At 43.4% G+C, this 15310-nt stretch overlaps 2 protein-coding genes across 3 annotated transcripts; one reads left to right on the forward strand and one right to left on the reverse strand.

Moving 5' to 3' along the window:
• The first annotated feature begins 588 nt into the window (after positions 1-588).
• Positions 589-8406, forward strand: LOC109622873 (tektin-4). 2 transcript variants are annotated; one of them, XM_062848777.1, is made up of 6 exons: positions 592-862; positions 919-1017; positions 1084-1654; positions 7280-7574; positions 7636-7858; positions 7921-8406. In XM_062848777.1, the coding sequence occupies exons 1-6, from the start codon at positions 791-793 to the stop codon at positions 8287-8289; spliced, it is 1629 nt and encodes a 542-aa protein (XP_062704761.1). In that variant the 5' UTR covers positions 592-790; the 3' UTR covers positions 8290-8406. The 2 variants fall into 2 exon arrangements, with proteins under 2 accessions (XP_019932883.1, XP_062704761.1); XM_020077324.3 differs by lacking the exon at positions 919-1017 and having other exon boundaries at positions 589-862.
• Positions 8310-8729, reverse strand: LOC109622874 (uncharacterized). The gene is made up of 2 exons (XM_020077325.3): positions 8479-8729; positions 8310-8408 (listed from the first exon to the last, which is right to left on the reverse strand). The coding sequence occupies exon 1, from the start codon at positions 8611-8613 to the stop codon at positions 8503-8505; it is 111 nt and encodes a 36-aa protein (XP_019932884.1). The 5' UTR covers positions 8614-8729; the 3' UTR covers positions 8310-8408; positions 8479-8502.
• Positions 8730-15310: the final 6581 nt, after the last annotated feature.

Genomic DNA, 15310 nt, shown 5'->3' on the forward strand with positions numbered 1-15310 from the left:
ATAAGTGATTTCGACAACATACCGTTACACAATGCCGTAGTATAAACGGAATCACTATATCAGAGGATTGAATTATCTGATTTTAAAATTTACCATTGAATCTACATTAAGTTCAACCAATCAACACTGCAAAGCACAATGGTCATATGACGAAAATCAATGCTTCCTGGAAGATATAAACCAACCCCAGGGATTTTTTGACAATAGGAGAAGTGTTTAATTTCAATTTCCTAGAGACGAACCAGCCAAGGGCTGAAAGTCTCTATAATAAAGACAAATCAATCAATCAATTAATTTCAATTTTAATGAGACATTTCAATCTTGATTTCAATGAAGTTTACAACTACTAAACTAGGTATGGACTTCGACAATTTTCCGGAAAACGGATTTAATTTTCTGAAGATGCTACCCTGACCTAGAGGTTTGATGATTTTCCACCAGAAATCGAACGACTGTATTTAATTCAGCAGCTTTCAGGAAGCCAGCCGACTGATTAAAATCAAATACAAAGAAAGTCGTGTTGGTACCGACGTACCGACCATCTGCACACGCGCAATATTGCTACACCATATGCTACGGCGGTATGGCTCCAGCACCACGTGTTTATTGCACTGCAATCAAGGCAACTGTCGTTTTAGTGATCCCCTAGTAACCATGTTTCTCGTTGTATAACAAGAGCCTGAAATTTGATTTTTGACTAGAATTGGAAATTGTTTTCATGGTTTTGTGTCTATTTTTTAAATTAAAATAACTAACAACAGATATTTGACCATAATATAACTTGGTTATAATGGCACAACTAAATTGCCCTCCCTGCACGCCTTGTGCCGCTGTGTGTATCGAACACGAACCCATTCAAACGGTAAGAAAATTGTTGGCTGGTAATAAATAAATGAAATGAACTCACATTTTTCTTAGTGTGAAGAAATCAAGAAAAAGAAACTTCCCAAGCGCCGTCAATATCTGTACAAACTTCAAGAAATCCGGAAGAAACCTCGCCTAATCCGTTGGGGTCATGTACAGTTTGCTTTTGATGTTGTTAGTCCATTTTTGCATAACAGATATCATTTCACAACAAAATAGGAAACATCCTACGAAAACCCGTTCCACGTTCACAAGGAACCTCCGCCACCGTGCGCTGAGGACATCGAACTGAAGACTAGCCCAGTGGGGTTGCCTGCTAGTGATCCGCCACCGTACCTTCCCCAGCGGGACGGGAATTCCGATGTTCACCCATTGGCCCGTCCGATGGGTCCCATTGGTCCCTGGGCTTCCGGGCGAATCGATTGGGGTGCCTTATCCGGACAAACCGGCACACGTCCCGTCGTGGATCGATATTCCATCACTCGGTACTCGGTGGACGAATGGCGCCAAAGGAACGCCGATACGATCGACGCCTGCGCCGCGACGACCACCAAGAGTGAGAAGATCGAACGCGATAGCAAGAATACCATCATCCGGACGTATGCCATCACGGATAAGAACCAAGCGAACTGCACCGAAAGCCTGCATGCCCGGGCCAAAACTATTGATGACATGAAGAGCGACCTGGAGCGCGCCATCAAAGCTATGCAGGATGAGATTAGCACCTTGGAGGAGCAACGAAGGCGGCTGAAGCAATCCTTGGCTGTGCTACGGATGCCGGAAGCGATAGGTAAGACATCTTTTGAATGCTTATACAGAAATAAAAACTTTGGGTAGGTATGCAGAGTTTATAAGGTTAATTAACAAGTTCTGGGCAAATGCTCCAGCTCCCGGGTTATTACAAAATTATAGTGAAGCATTACAAATGCATATTAAAATAACGACTCGGCTGTGCGAACCCGTATGAAGTTGTTCATAAATATTTACTTCTTTCCTCGATCATCCTAGATAGCTGTGTAGTGTCGGTAGCGATTGCCTCAATTGGCTAAGAATAACACTACGGACCGCCTGTTCCGGTGGTAAGAGTCAACCAACAGGTGACCCCTAATTCATGGCTTTATGCTTCCCGTGCCTAGGAATGAATGGCTAGGGGGGTCCAATAAAAACCTAACCGCTAACGGAGCCTGAGGAGTACCAGGGCGCCCTCCACAGTATGTTGCCCTTTACTGCGCTAACCGAAACAATGGTGTAGTGGACCTTGTGTTTCTCCGAGACAATCAGCTGCCCTTCTTTAGTCTCACTTGAGGCTAAATAAGGGCGGTATTATGAAGATGTTGTTAATTGGTTTAAATTTTCACCTATATGGTTTCGCATTACAGTATGCGGCAGGAAAAAATGCGAAAGTGTTTTTCAACTTCAAACCTCATTTTCGTCCATTTGAAATTAATCAATCTATGTTTCAACGTTCCATGATCTATAATAGGCTAGTTTCCTGAAAAGTTAATTAAAAAATTTCCCATTTTGGTCACTAACCTTTACAGGGCGGCGCCTGAAGATGAAGACAACCAGAATTTTAAAACCGCAGAAAATCACACAGATCGCTAAATTTCGTAAAATTTTGGATTTTCTCTACAATATCATCAAATATATGTACTTATTTCATCTGGTATGTGAAACTACATGGCTCTGGATCAGTGTGGTCTGGTTGTTCATCGAATTTGAGCTAATTTTGTTACTGTTATAGTCATTTTGTTTAATGACCATTGGGCGCGCAGTTTATTGATATCCGCCTATTAGGCCTACATTATCACATGTTAAACATCAAATATGTTCATTTTTATTTTTCAGTGCTAGAATATAGACACTGACTGATACACTATGGTACGCTATGGTTAGGGAAGGTTCAAATATTACGTCCATTGTTTTTCGGGATTTCTAGACCCCCTCTCCCCCCTCTGTCACGCTATTTGCCTATACCTAATACACGTACTGTCACATTTTTCTAGACCCCCCCCCTCCCCCAAAATATGGACGTAATTTTTGAACGTTCCCTTAGGATAGCTCGGATCAATCTTCAGCGTAAAAGAACAGCCACGATCAATCTTTGCAGACTTTTGCAAAATTATAAGCCCAAGTGTCCTTGGTCCAAGAACCTCACTTTCGTAAGGGGAAATTCTATCTAGGAAACCTTCATTGGCTTAGCTAGCGTTTTTCTTTCTTCTCACTCACTGTCCTAAACAAACACAAGAAAGAGTGGGATGCAAGAGGGGACCTGTTCCCTCTCTTTCATCCTTCTCTTTCTCGTGTTTGTTAAGGAGAGTGAGTGAGATAAAAGAAAAAGCTAGCTACGCCAATGGAAACCTTGTGAACTCGGTGTTTGTTACTTTCAGTAAACATGAAATGACAAATTCGCGTGTCATGCTTCGAGCCTGTGTGCTTGTCAACAACGCAATAGTTGCTACACTCATCTCTGAACTAACCACCGGAGATGTATGTGCTATCACAATTGATGTATCTGTTGGAAACCTCAACAGGAAATACGTCTATTGTTCGGTTTATTTACCGCATGATGAACCATCCCCTACGGATGCTTTCAAACAAGTCATCGCATACTGCACTTCGAAAGGCCGTCCGCTAATTGTTGGCAGTGATGCTAATGCTCACCATGCCATCTGGGGCAGCTCAGACATTAACTTGAGAGGCTCCAGTTTGATGGAGTACTTAAGGAGTACAGATCTTGCATTACTTACCATAGGCAACCGCCCAACCTTCATGGTATCTGAGAGAGGTATCTGGTAGAGAGGAAGTGTTAGACATAAAGCTTTGCTCTAGTAAAATTGGTCACGAGCTGAACAATTGGCATGTGTCAGATGAAGAATCTTTATCTGACCATCGCTACATCTTTTTTGAACATTTAAATGTTACTTCGCAAACTTTGCGTTTCAGGAATACTGATATGATTGCAGCCAAATTTCATGGATAGAAAGAGTTGGAACAGACGACGTTCGGCTGGTTCGGAGGCTTTCAGGTCGGCTCGCAAGGCCTACAGGAAAGCTCTCCGGTCTGCTGAACGATCCGGCTGGAAAAACCTTTGTACAAATGTTTCCAGCTTGAGTGAAGCCAGTCGGTCGAACAAAATCCTTGCAAAATCTAAGAATTTTCAAGTGAACGAACTTCGATTGCCAAATGGTGATTTCACTTCCTTTAATGCGGAAGTTTTGGAATGTTTATCCAGTACACACTTCCCCGGATGTGTGGATATTACATCTTCGGATTAACCTGATGTCTTTTCTTGTAGTTATGATTCTTTAGCTTCGGCTCGGAGTATCATAACTTATGAATCGCTTTGCTCCTTTCAAATCGCCTGGGGCAGATGGGATTTATCCTATTTTGCTTCAGAAAGGATTTGATTGTTTCAAACATGTTTTGAAAAAAACTACTTGTTTGCAGTTTTGCTACAGGGTATATTTCTAAATCTTGCCGGGATATTACTGTGAAGTTTATTCCGAAAGCGGGCCGTGCGTCGTATGAAGAAGCAAAGAGTTTCAGACCTATCATTTTGACCTCTTTTCTTCTGAAATGCTTAGAACGCATTGTGGATCATCACATCCGTGATGTTCATCTGGCCAACGTGCCTCTTCATGTGAACCAACATGCCTACCAATCTGGTAAGTCCACTGTGACTCTTTTACACAAGGTTGTTTACGATATCGAGAAAGCATTCGCTCAAAAGCAATCTTGTTTGGGTGTTTTCTTAGATATCGAGGGTGCCTTTGACAACGTGCCTTTCGATGCCATATTGGAAGCCGCACGGAGTCATGGTATATCTCCAATGATTTCCATCTGGATTCACCAAATGCTCAAAAACCGATATCTCTTCTCGACATTGCGTCAAGCGGCGATTAGGAAATTGAGTGTTTGTGGATGCCCCCAAGGGGGAGTCTTATCGCCGTTTTTGTGGAATCTCGTAGCAGATACGCTATTGAGGCAACTCAATATAGCGGTTTTCGTACTTATGGTTTTGCCGACGATTACCCAACATTGTTAGTCGGTATGTGCATCAGCACCCTTTTCGACCTGATGCAAAACGCTCTTCAGGTAGTTGAGGGTTGGTGTCGCCAATATGGCCTTTTGGTTAATCCGAGTAAAACGTCTATTGTTCTTTTTATGGAAAGGCGAAACCGTAATGGCGTTCGACCTTTGCGTCTCTTTGATTCTGAAATCGATGTGACTGGACAGGTAAAGTACGTTGGAGTCATTCTTGATTCCAAGCTTTCCTGGACACCTCACATTGAGTTCAGAATCAAGAAAGCTTGTATGGCCTTCGGGCAATGCCGGCGTACTTTTGGTACAACTTGGGGTCTAAAACCCAAGTATATCAAATGGATTTACACAACTGTGGTTCGGCCAATATTGGCTTATGGATGTTTTGTGTGGTGGCAAAAGGGTGAAGTGAGAACGGTCCAATCAAAATTAGGCCTTCTCCAAAGGATGTGCTTAATGGCGATGTCTGGAGCGTTCTCTTCAACTCCTACGGCAGCGCTAGAAGTTCTCTTTGACGTTGCCCTACTACACATTCATCTCAAACAAGAAGCTCTTTCTTTCACTTACCGGTTACGGGTACTCGGTCTACTAGAGGAAACTCCTGTGAACCGCATATCAACACACACCTCGTTGTTTCCACTTTTGGTGAATTGGGACAAAATTGTCCTTGCTCCAAGTGATCTTACAATTGCTTGTAATTTTCCATATAGGACATTTTCCACGAAATTCCCTTCCCGGGAGGAGTGGACATCTGGATATCTGGAAAGAAGTTTTTCAGACGGCATCGTATGTTACACTGATGGCTCCCTTCTCGAAGGTCGAGCAGGTGCTGGTGTTTATTCTCGTGAGCTAAGGCTGTATCAGTCTTATTCACTTGGTAGACACTGCATCGTTTTTCAGGCCGAAATCTTTGCTGTTATGTGCGGAGTGCAATCGACACTTCAGCAGCACGTAATGGGCAAAGTAATATACTTCTGTTCAGATAGCCAGGCTGCTAATAAAGCACTTGCTTCGGCCAACTCTAGGTCGAAGATAGTTATCGCTTGTCGAACTCAAATCGAGGAGCTGAATTCAACAAACGCTGTTCACCTTGTATGGGTACCTGGCCATTCTTCCATCGCTGGAAATGAATTGGCTGATGAGTTAGCTCGCACTGGAGCATCACATGACTTCATTGGCCCTGAGCCAGCTATTCCGGTATTCAAGTGTTGGGTAAAGCTTCAGATTCACACCTGGGCTGCCTCTCAACACAAACAATACTGGAATAGTTTGGAGTCATGTCGTCAAACCAAATTTTATTGTACTGAGCCATCTCCAAGGGCGGCGAAGTATCTTACAAATATGTCAAAGCAGAACTGCAGCATTCTGGTCAAAGCATTGACTGGCCACTGCCGATTTAGCTATCACATGGCGAATGTTCAGCAAGCTGATTCATTTGCATATGATAGTTTTGAATCCGACTATGGAACTTCGTATCATTTGATTTGTAACTGTCCAGTTTTTGCGCAACTGCGTTTCCGAGTATTCGTTAAACACTTATTAAATGAAACTGACTTGAGAGACCTGAATATTCAGGATATTCTGTTGTTCTTAACCCGCTGTGGTAAAGGCTCTTTTTCGCTTTATGCGTTATTGCAGTGTCTTTTTCAGGGCGCTGTTTGAACCCATTGTGGTACGCTTATGCGTTAGTATCCTCTTCCAGAATACTTTTCCTATTTCCCTACCTGTCCTTATCCCCATCATTATCCTTATTTCCTTCTTTTTCCCTCAGGTAGATGATGAAATAGGTTATTATTATGGCGAAGAAGCCATAATAATAACCTATTTCATCGAAAGCCACAGTGAACAAATCACAGTGCATGTAACGCGGCTGAACCGGAACCCCTGTGACGCAGCTCGGCAACTGCTTTGTTAGGCGGTCTCTGATTGGGGACGGATATCGGCATCATACCGGACCCATACCGAGTACCCGCCGGCAACGGCATTTGGGTTGCGGATGGGTCCAGAAAAATAGCGGCGATATGGACAACGCACGGGCAAATACCCCGTCCAGGAGTTGGTGTCTACTACCTATGAGGGCTTCGTGGTCGCCAAAGTAAACGGGGTCTTCTTCTGTAGCTGTTATGTGCCTCTGCGATGGCCGATCTAGCAGTTCACGCAGATGCTGGACTGTATGACGACCGTGCTAACAGAGTGAAGGCCGGTGGTAATAGTGGGTATTTATCAAGGTTGGCTTGATAAATAAAATGTCAAAAACTCAGCTCTGTACATCATTCCATTCTCCTGATATATGTTTGGGAAGCTTCAGAATCGAGTCCGACCTGTAATACCATTTGATTGTAAAGCATAGTTTTCCTTATTCATCCTTAAGCATCCGAATGCCTCGAGCGTAGAACGGGTCGCCCTGACACGGAACTCATCCGCGACAGGCCGGAAGAGGAACTCATCCGTGAGGTATCTCTGATCGCCGAAATCCGGGCAATATTGCTGAAGACCCTCGCGGAAATCGAAGCCCAGCAGGTGCAGAACCGAGCTGCCCGCCAGAGAATGGAGTTCGACTGGAGCGATAAGAAGCTGGCCCATGAAAACGACGCCATCAACTGTAATCTGACCAATAAGTCGACCATTACGTTGTTCCGTCCGGGTGCCACCAGATGCCCTAATGAGTAAGTTGGATTTTTAAATAAATACTTTTCAAAACGTAACACGGCCTTCGGACTGTTTCAGACAATCGACGGAAATCTACTGGGAGAAGTTTAGTCGGGAGACTCTGGCGATGTGTTTGGACTGCCGGAAGCAATCGGAACAGTTGCGAGGCACGCTGGATGCCATCCTGACGAATGCAGCTCGGGATCTTCGTTCGCAGGCGGACCGTGTCGAGCGAGCTCTAGCCGATCGTATCACATGCATGGAAGAAGTTCGTCAAAAGCTAGAAATTGACCTTCGATCTGTGAGTTTCTAACACCCATTGTTGCATGAAAAATGTGTATGAACCTTTCTCTGTGCTTTCAGACTCTCCAACATCTGGCCGATACGGAGATCCAGATCGAAAAGCTCAAGGTTGCCATCCGTAACATGGATCACGCCATGAAGGTGGTTCAGACTCGTCTGGATAACAGAAACCAAAGGCCACGGGTGGAAAACTGCCGAGATCAGTCACAAGCCCTGCTCATCGCCGAAGTGAAATCGATCGAGGAAGGACTTTCCGCCATGAATGCCCAGCTCAAACAGGAGGAAGAGGTGAAGAACGATCTCATCATGCGCCGCGGTGAACTGGAGAAGGAAATAATGATGAAACGACGAACCATTGCCATCGATCGGGATCGGTGCCAGCTGCTCAGAACGCACTTCCCTTCGGCTACAGCACTGAGCGGCTATTGATAATGATGCGAAATACTATAATAACATTTCAACAGATTTTATTAATTTCTTCTATGAAAAGATCACGGAATGGCACAAATTGTTTGAGTGTTCCTTGCACTGAGTACACAATTTGAATACTAAAATAAAATAAAATTGGATGTAGAATTCAAACCGGCTTTAACAGAGTTCAACAAATTTGTTACTTACCATCTTAGCTCCATCACTGGAGAATCAGTTGTTCACGAAAAGTTCCCATCCCATCCACTGGACCAGTTTGAAGGCCAAATACACTGGAATCAACGTAAGCGAAATGTACACGTAATAGCTGAAGTCTTCTGCCATTTACATACGAAAATTAAGTTAAATTAAGTCTTAAAACTTTAAATTATTTAAGAGAAAGTAGAAATTTTACTTGATTTTGATTGTGGCGTTTGTTTGTAAATAAATAAATCAGACCCGCTGTTAGGAGATGCTGGGGTCAGGGCCACAGTAGTCACCAGACGTCATCGTTAGCCAACTGTGAACCATCAAAACAGTGCACGGAAAGAAAACTCTCGCGGGGACCAAAGTATCTAAATACCAAGGTAAGAGATTCCCGCAAATGTCAATAACGAGACTCACCAACACATCTGCGTTAGTTATGAAAAGTTGGCGTTTTTACACTAAAATGTCATTATTTCAGCAAAATTTGTGAAGTTTAATTAGTTTGGATGTTTCTAAATGCTGAAAAAATATGTTTAGAACAAATTAAAAAAAATTGTCACCGATTTTCAAATGGCGATATTTTCTGTTTTATAGCATGGAGGTCATTTTTAATCCAGTGAGATGCAATTAAATAATTGCTTCTATGATGGGAGTGCTTAATTTCTTAAGAAAGTTTGCTAAATAGTGATGCACCCATACAAATCAGCGCAAACTTCATAACTATTTTTTGCTTTTTTCCTTTTCTCACTAATCCATGAATTTTAGCGGGAATCTCTTACCTTGGTATTTAGATACTTTGCGCGGGGACTACGAAGCAAATTACCACAGTGAATTTCCTCTAATGCCGTTTTTCTTCACAGCAAAAAAAGTTGTTGAATATTACATCGAAATCGCTGCAACCAGGTCGTTACATCGATTGATTAATATTACACAGCCCGATGTACTCGACGGCTGTTGATGTAATAAACAGATCCGATGTAATTCTTGCGATGTATTTTGTTTTTCGACGTACACGGTACGATGTAATCCTTGCAATGTACGTAAGGAAACGATGTAAACGCTTGCCAATTCTCCAAATGGATGATTAAATTGAATTTAATCTTTTTTCGACGAAAAAAAATTGTGTAGCTCAAAAACCACTAGGTTTTTAAGGATACACAAAATTTAAGTCGAAATAGGATCAAATACAATTTAATCAGCCATTCAGGAGGAAAATCAGAAAAAGTATATACTAGAAGGAAATTTTATTTACATCCTCGATTTTTTTTATAAAATTTAATTTACTTATAAGAATCTATTATAAGAATCATTATTATATATTATATAATTCAAGTTGGTTCTGCGGGCTCATAGTAGCTGGGGTGACCATTCTGACGGCAGTGGTTCTGCTTGAAGATAGTGGCGTCGTCATTCTGAAATATTAAAATATTCATTAATAATCATTAGCATTAATAATTTTTTGATTAAATTTGGATTAAATAACTAATTTTGCAGAAAGTTTGCAGGAGTTTCTCCAGGAATTTCTGCAGAAGGTCTTTGGGAATTCCTCAAGGAGTTCTTCGGGTAGTCCTGCCGGAGTTCCTCGGGATTTCTTCCATGAGTTCCTTGGGAATTCCTCCAGGAGTTGCTCGGGAGTTCCTCGGGAATACCTCTAGGAACTCCACGGTAGTATTTCCAGGAGTTCCCCGGTAATTCATCTAGGAGTTTAAAGGATACTCCTTCAGAAGTTCCCCGGGAAATTTCTCAGGAGTTCTTCGGGAATTTCTCCAGGGGTTCCTCGGTAATTTCTCCGGGAATTCCTCCAAGAGCTCCTTAGGAATTCGTCCAGGAGTTACTCGGGGATTAATCCTGGAGTTCTAACGTTATTCCTTTCCCGGGAATATGTGCAGGAGTTTATCCAGGAATTACTGCAGGAGGACTTCGGAAAATCCTTCAGGAGTTCTTCGGGAATTCCTGCAGGAGTTCCTAGGGAATTGCTGTAGCAGTTCCTCGGGGATTCTTTCAAAAGTTTCTTGTAAATTTTTGCAGGAGATCCTCAAGAATTTCTCCAGGAGTGCCTCGGGAGTTCTTCCACCAGTTTCTCGGGAATTCCTCCAGAGGTACTTCGGGTATTTCTTCCGGTGTTCCTCGGGAATTCCTCCAGAAGTTCCTCGGAAATTCCTCGAGGAGTTTTTAGGGAATTCATTCAGAAGTTTCTCAGAACCCGCATAAATGATAACCATAACATGTGCTTAACCACCCATGCGGGATACAATTCGAATAGTATGCGGTATTGTTGAACCGTCTACATTACGCTCCGTGTATGGTGTTGGTTTATTAGAGAAATTTCTCGGGAGTTACTTTAATATTTTCTCGGGAATTCTATTGTTCGTTTTGACACGCGAAAATCCGATTTTTCTCTTAAACCGTGCGTCGGACGTACGTCGGACAAAGCGCGCTGGATGGATCCGCTGCCCAGCACACTACGTCCGATGTTAGGTCTCACGTATGGATTTGGAGAATACTCGATTGTCGCGTGTGGGGAAACTTCGAGTTTCAACCGCGACGACAATATCAAGAGCTCCTCGAGAATATCTCCAGGAGTTCCTCCACAAGTTGCCCGGGAGTTCCTCAAAAATTCCTCCACGAGCTCCTCGCAAATTCTTCCAGTAGCTCCTCGGAAATGCGTCCAGTTTTTCTTGGGAATTCCACGGCACTATTTCCAGGAGTTCCCCGGTAATTCATCCAGAAGATTCAAGGATATTCCTTCAGGAGTTCCCCATGAATTTCTCCAGGAGTTCCTCGGGAAGTCCTCTCGCAGGTTTACTACAATTCCTTCAGGTGCTCCTCGGGAATTCCTCCAGAAGTTGCTCCTCCAGGAGTTCTTCGGGAATTCTTCAAATAGTTCCTCGGGAATTCCTCAGGAATTTCTCCTGGAGTTGCTCTGGAATTCTTCCAAAAGTTTGTCAGGAATTCGTCCAGAACTGCCCCACGATTTTCTCGGGGCTTGCTCCAGGAGTTCTTCTGGACTTCCTCCAGGAGTTCCATGGAAATTCCTTCAAGAGATTCCCAAGAAACTTCTGGAGCAATTACTGAGGAACTTCTGAAGGTATTCCCAGGCAACTCCTGCAACAATTCTCGAGGATCTCCTGGTGTAATACCAGAGGAACTCCTAGAGCAATTTCCGGGGAGCTCCTGTATCAATTCTCAAGAAAATCCTGGAGGAATTCCCGACGAACACCTGGAGGAATTTTGGAGGCGAACCTGGATGGATTCCGAGGAACTCCTGAAGGAAATCTCAAGGAACTCCTGATGATGTTTCCTAAGAACTCCTGGAGGAATTCTCGAGAAACTGCTGAAGAAATTCCCGAGAAACTCCTGAAGGAATTTCCAAGAAATTCTTGGAGAAATTTTCGAGGAATTCCTGGAGGAATCCCCGAGGAGCTCCTGGAGCAATTCCCGGGGAAATCCTGCAGAAACTCCCGAGGAACTCCTGGAGGAATTTCCGAGGGACTAAGGCAATTCCCTAGGAACTTCTGGAGATATTCCTGAAGAACTGCTTGAGGAATTCCTGGTGGAATTCAGAGGAACTTCAGGAGGAATTCCCGAGGAACTCCTGGAGAAATTCCCGAGGAACTCCTGGAGGAATTTCCAAGGAATTCCTGGAGTAATACCAGAGCAACGCTTGGTGAAAAAAACCTAGGAACTCCTGGATAAATCTTCAGGAAAATTCTTGAGAAATTCCTGAGGAGCTCCCGGAGAAATTTTCGGAATTCACGAGGAACTTCTGGAGATATTCCCGAAAAACTCCTGCAGATATTTCTGGGGAGCTAATGGAGGAATCCCTAGAGGAATCCCCGAGGAGCTTCTGGAGCAATTCCTAAGAAACTCCTGAAGCAATTCCCGAGGAACTCCTGGAAGAATTTCCGACAAACTCTTTGAGGAGTTCCCGAGAAACTCCTAGAGGAATTTCAAAGGAACTTCTGAAGAAATTTCCGAGGTGCTCCTGAAGGAATTTTCAAGAAACTTTTGGATGAATTTCTGAGGAACTTCAGGAGGAATCCCCGAGGAGCTCCTGGAGCAATTCCCGAAGAACTCCTGCAGTAATTCAGAGGAACTCCAGGAGGAATTTCCAAGTGACTTCTGAAGCAATTCCTGAGGAACTTTTGGAGATATTCCTAAGGAACTGCTGAAGGAATTTATGGTTGAATTCCCGAGGAATTTCTGAATGAATTCCCTAGGAACTCTTAGAAGAATTTCCGATGAACTCTTTGAGGAATTCCCGAGAAACTCCTAGAGGAATTTTAAAGGAACTTCTGTAAAAATTTCCGAGGTACTCCTGAAAGAATTTACAAGAAATTCCTGGAGGAATTTCCGAGGAACTTCAGGAGGAATTTCCAAGGAGCTCTTGGAGCAATTCCCAAAGAACTCCTGCAGTAATTCAGAGGAAGTAATTGTGGAGCCTCGTAGCCGTGCGGTTAGGGTCACCAAGCTTCTAATCGCACCATGCTGTGGGGTGAGGGTTCGATTCCCGCTCCGGGCGATGAAACTTTTCGTGAGAATAGTTTCTTCTCCGTATCCACTGGTGCATGCTCCGTGTGTCCCTTGTCTAGTGTTAAGTTTCATTCAGTCTGTGCAGCCTTTGGCTGAAGACGGTGTCCGCGTCTTTTTTAACTCCAGGAGGAATTTCCAAGGGACTTCTGAAGCAATTCCCGAGGAACTTCTGGAGATATTCCTAAGGAACTGCTGAAGGAATTTCTGGTTGAATTTCCAAGGAATTTCTGAAGGAATTCCCAAGGAACTCTTGGAGGAATTTCAGAAGAGCTCCCGAAGAACTTCGGGAGGAATTCCCGAGGAACTCCTAGAGGAATTCCCGAGGAACTCCTGGAGGAATTCCCGAGGAACTCTTGGAAGAATTCCCAGGGAACTCTTGGAGGAATTCCCAAGGAACTCCAGGAGGAATTCACGAGAAACTCTTGTAGGAACTCCTTGAGGTATTTTCGGAGAACTTCAGGAAGAATTACCGAGCAACTCTTCGAGGAATTTCCGAGGAACTCCTGGAGGAATTTCCAAGGAATTCCTGGAGTAATACCAGAGCAACGCTTGGTGAAAAAAACCTAGGAACTCCTGGATAAATCATTGAGGAAATTCTTGAGAAATTCCTGAGGAGCTCCCGGAGAAATTTTCAACTCCTGAAGGAGTTCACGAGGAACTTCTGGAGTTATTCCCGAAAAACTCCTGCAGATATTTCTGGGGAGCTAATGGAGGAATCCCTAGAGGAATCCCCGAGGAGCTTCTGAAGCAATTCCTAAGAAGCTCATGAAGCAACTCCCGAGGAGCTCCTGGAAGAATTTCCGACAAACTCTTTGAGGAGTTCTCGAGAAACTCCTAGAGGAATTTCAAAGGAACTTCTGAAGAAATTTCCGAGGTGCTCCTGAAGGAATTTTCAAGAAATTTCTGGAGGAATTTCCGAGGAACTTCAGGAGAAATCCCCGAGGAGCTCCTGGAGCAATTCCCGAAGAACTCCTACAGTAATTCAGAGGAACTCCAGGAGGAATTTCCAAGTGACTTCTGAAGCAATTCCTGAGGAACTTTTGGAGATATTCCTAAGGAACTGCTGAAGGAATTTCTGGTTGGATTTCCGAGGAATTTCTGAATGAATTCCCAAGGAACTCTTAGAAGAATTTCCGATGAAATCTTTGAGGAATTCCCGAGAAACTCCTAGAGGAATTTTAAAGGAACTTCTGAAGAAATTTCCGAGGTACTCCTGAAGAAATTTTCAAGAAATTCCTGAAGGAATTTCCGAGGAACTTCAGGAGGAATCCCCGAGGAGCTCCTGGAGCAATTCCCGAAGAACTCCTACAGTAATTCAGAGGAACACTAGGAGGAATTTCCAAGGGACTTCTGAAGCAATTCCCGAGGAACTTTTGGAGATATTCCTAAGGAACTGCTGAAGGAATTTCTGGTTGGATTTCCGAGGAATTTCTGAAGGAATTCCCAAGGAACTCTTGGAAGAATTTCCGACAAACTCTTTGAGGAATTTCCGAGAAACTCCTAGAGGAATTTTAAAGGAACTTCTGTAGAAATTTCCCAAGTAACAGAACTAGCTGAATAGCAGTTTCTTAAGCTAAAGTTTGCTTAAGAGTGGTTTGTTCCACACTTATACAGCGAAAATGTTTGTTGGGTTCCGAGGTACTCCTGAAGAAATTTTCAAGAAATTCCTGGAGGAATTTCCGAGGAACTTCAGGAGGAATCCCCAAAGAGCTCTTGGAGCAATTCCCGAAGAACTCCTGCAGTAATTCAGAGGAACTCCAGGAAGAATTTCCAAGTGACTTCTGAAGCAATTCCTGAGGAACTTTTGGAGATATTCCTAAGGAACTGCTGAAGGAATTTCTGGTTGGATTTCCGAAAAATTTCTGAATGAATTCCCAAGGAACTCTTAGAAGAATTTCCGATGAAATCTTTGAGGAGTTCCCGAGAAACTCCTAGAGGAATTTTAAAGGAACTTATGAAGAAATTTCCGAGGTACTCCTGAAGAAATTTTCAAGAAATTCCTGGAGGAATTTCCGAGGAACTTCAGGAGGAATCCCCAAAGAGCTCTTGGAGCAATTCCCGAAGAACTCCTGCAGTAATTCAGAGGAACTTCAGGAAGAATTTCCAAGGGACTTCTGAAGCAATTCCCGAGGAACTTCTGGAGATATTCCTCTGAAGGAATTTCTGGTTGAATTTCCGAGGGATTTCTGAAGGAATTCCCAAGGAACTCTTGGAGGAATTTCAGAAGAGCTCCCGAAGAACTTCGGGAGGAATTCCCGAGGAACTCCTGGAGGAATTTCCGAGGAACTCCTGGAGGAATTTC

This window comes from Aedes albopictus, chromosome 2 (genome assembly GCF_035046485.1).
Source record: "Aedes albopictus strain Foshan chromosome 2, AalbF5, whole genome shotgun sequence".
Lineage (NCBI taxonomy): Eukaryota > Metazoa > Arthropoda > Insecta > Diptera > Culicidae > Aedes > Aedes albopictus.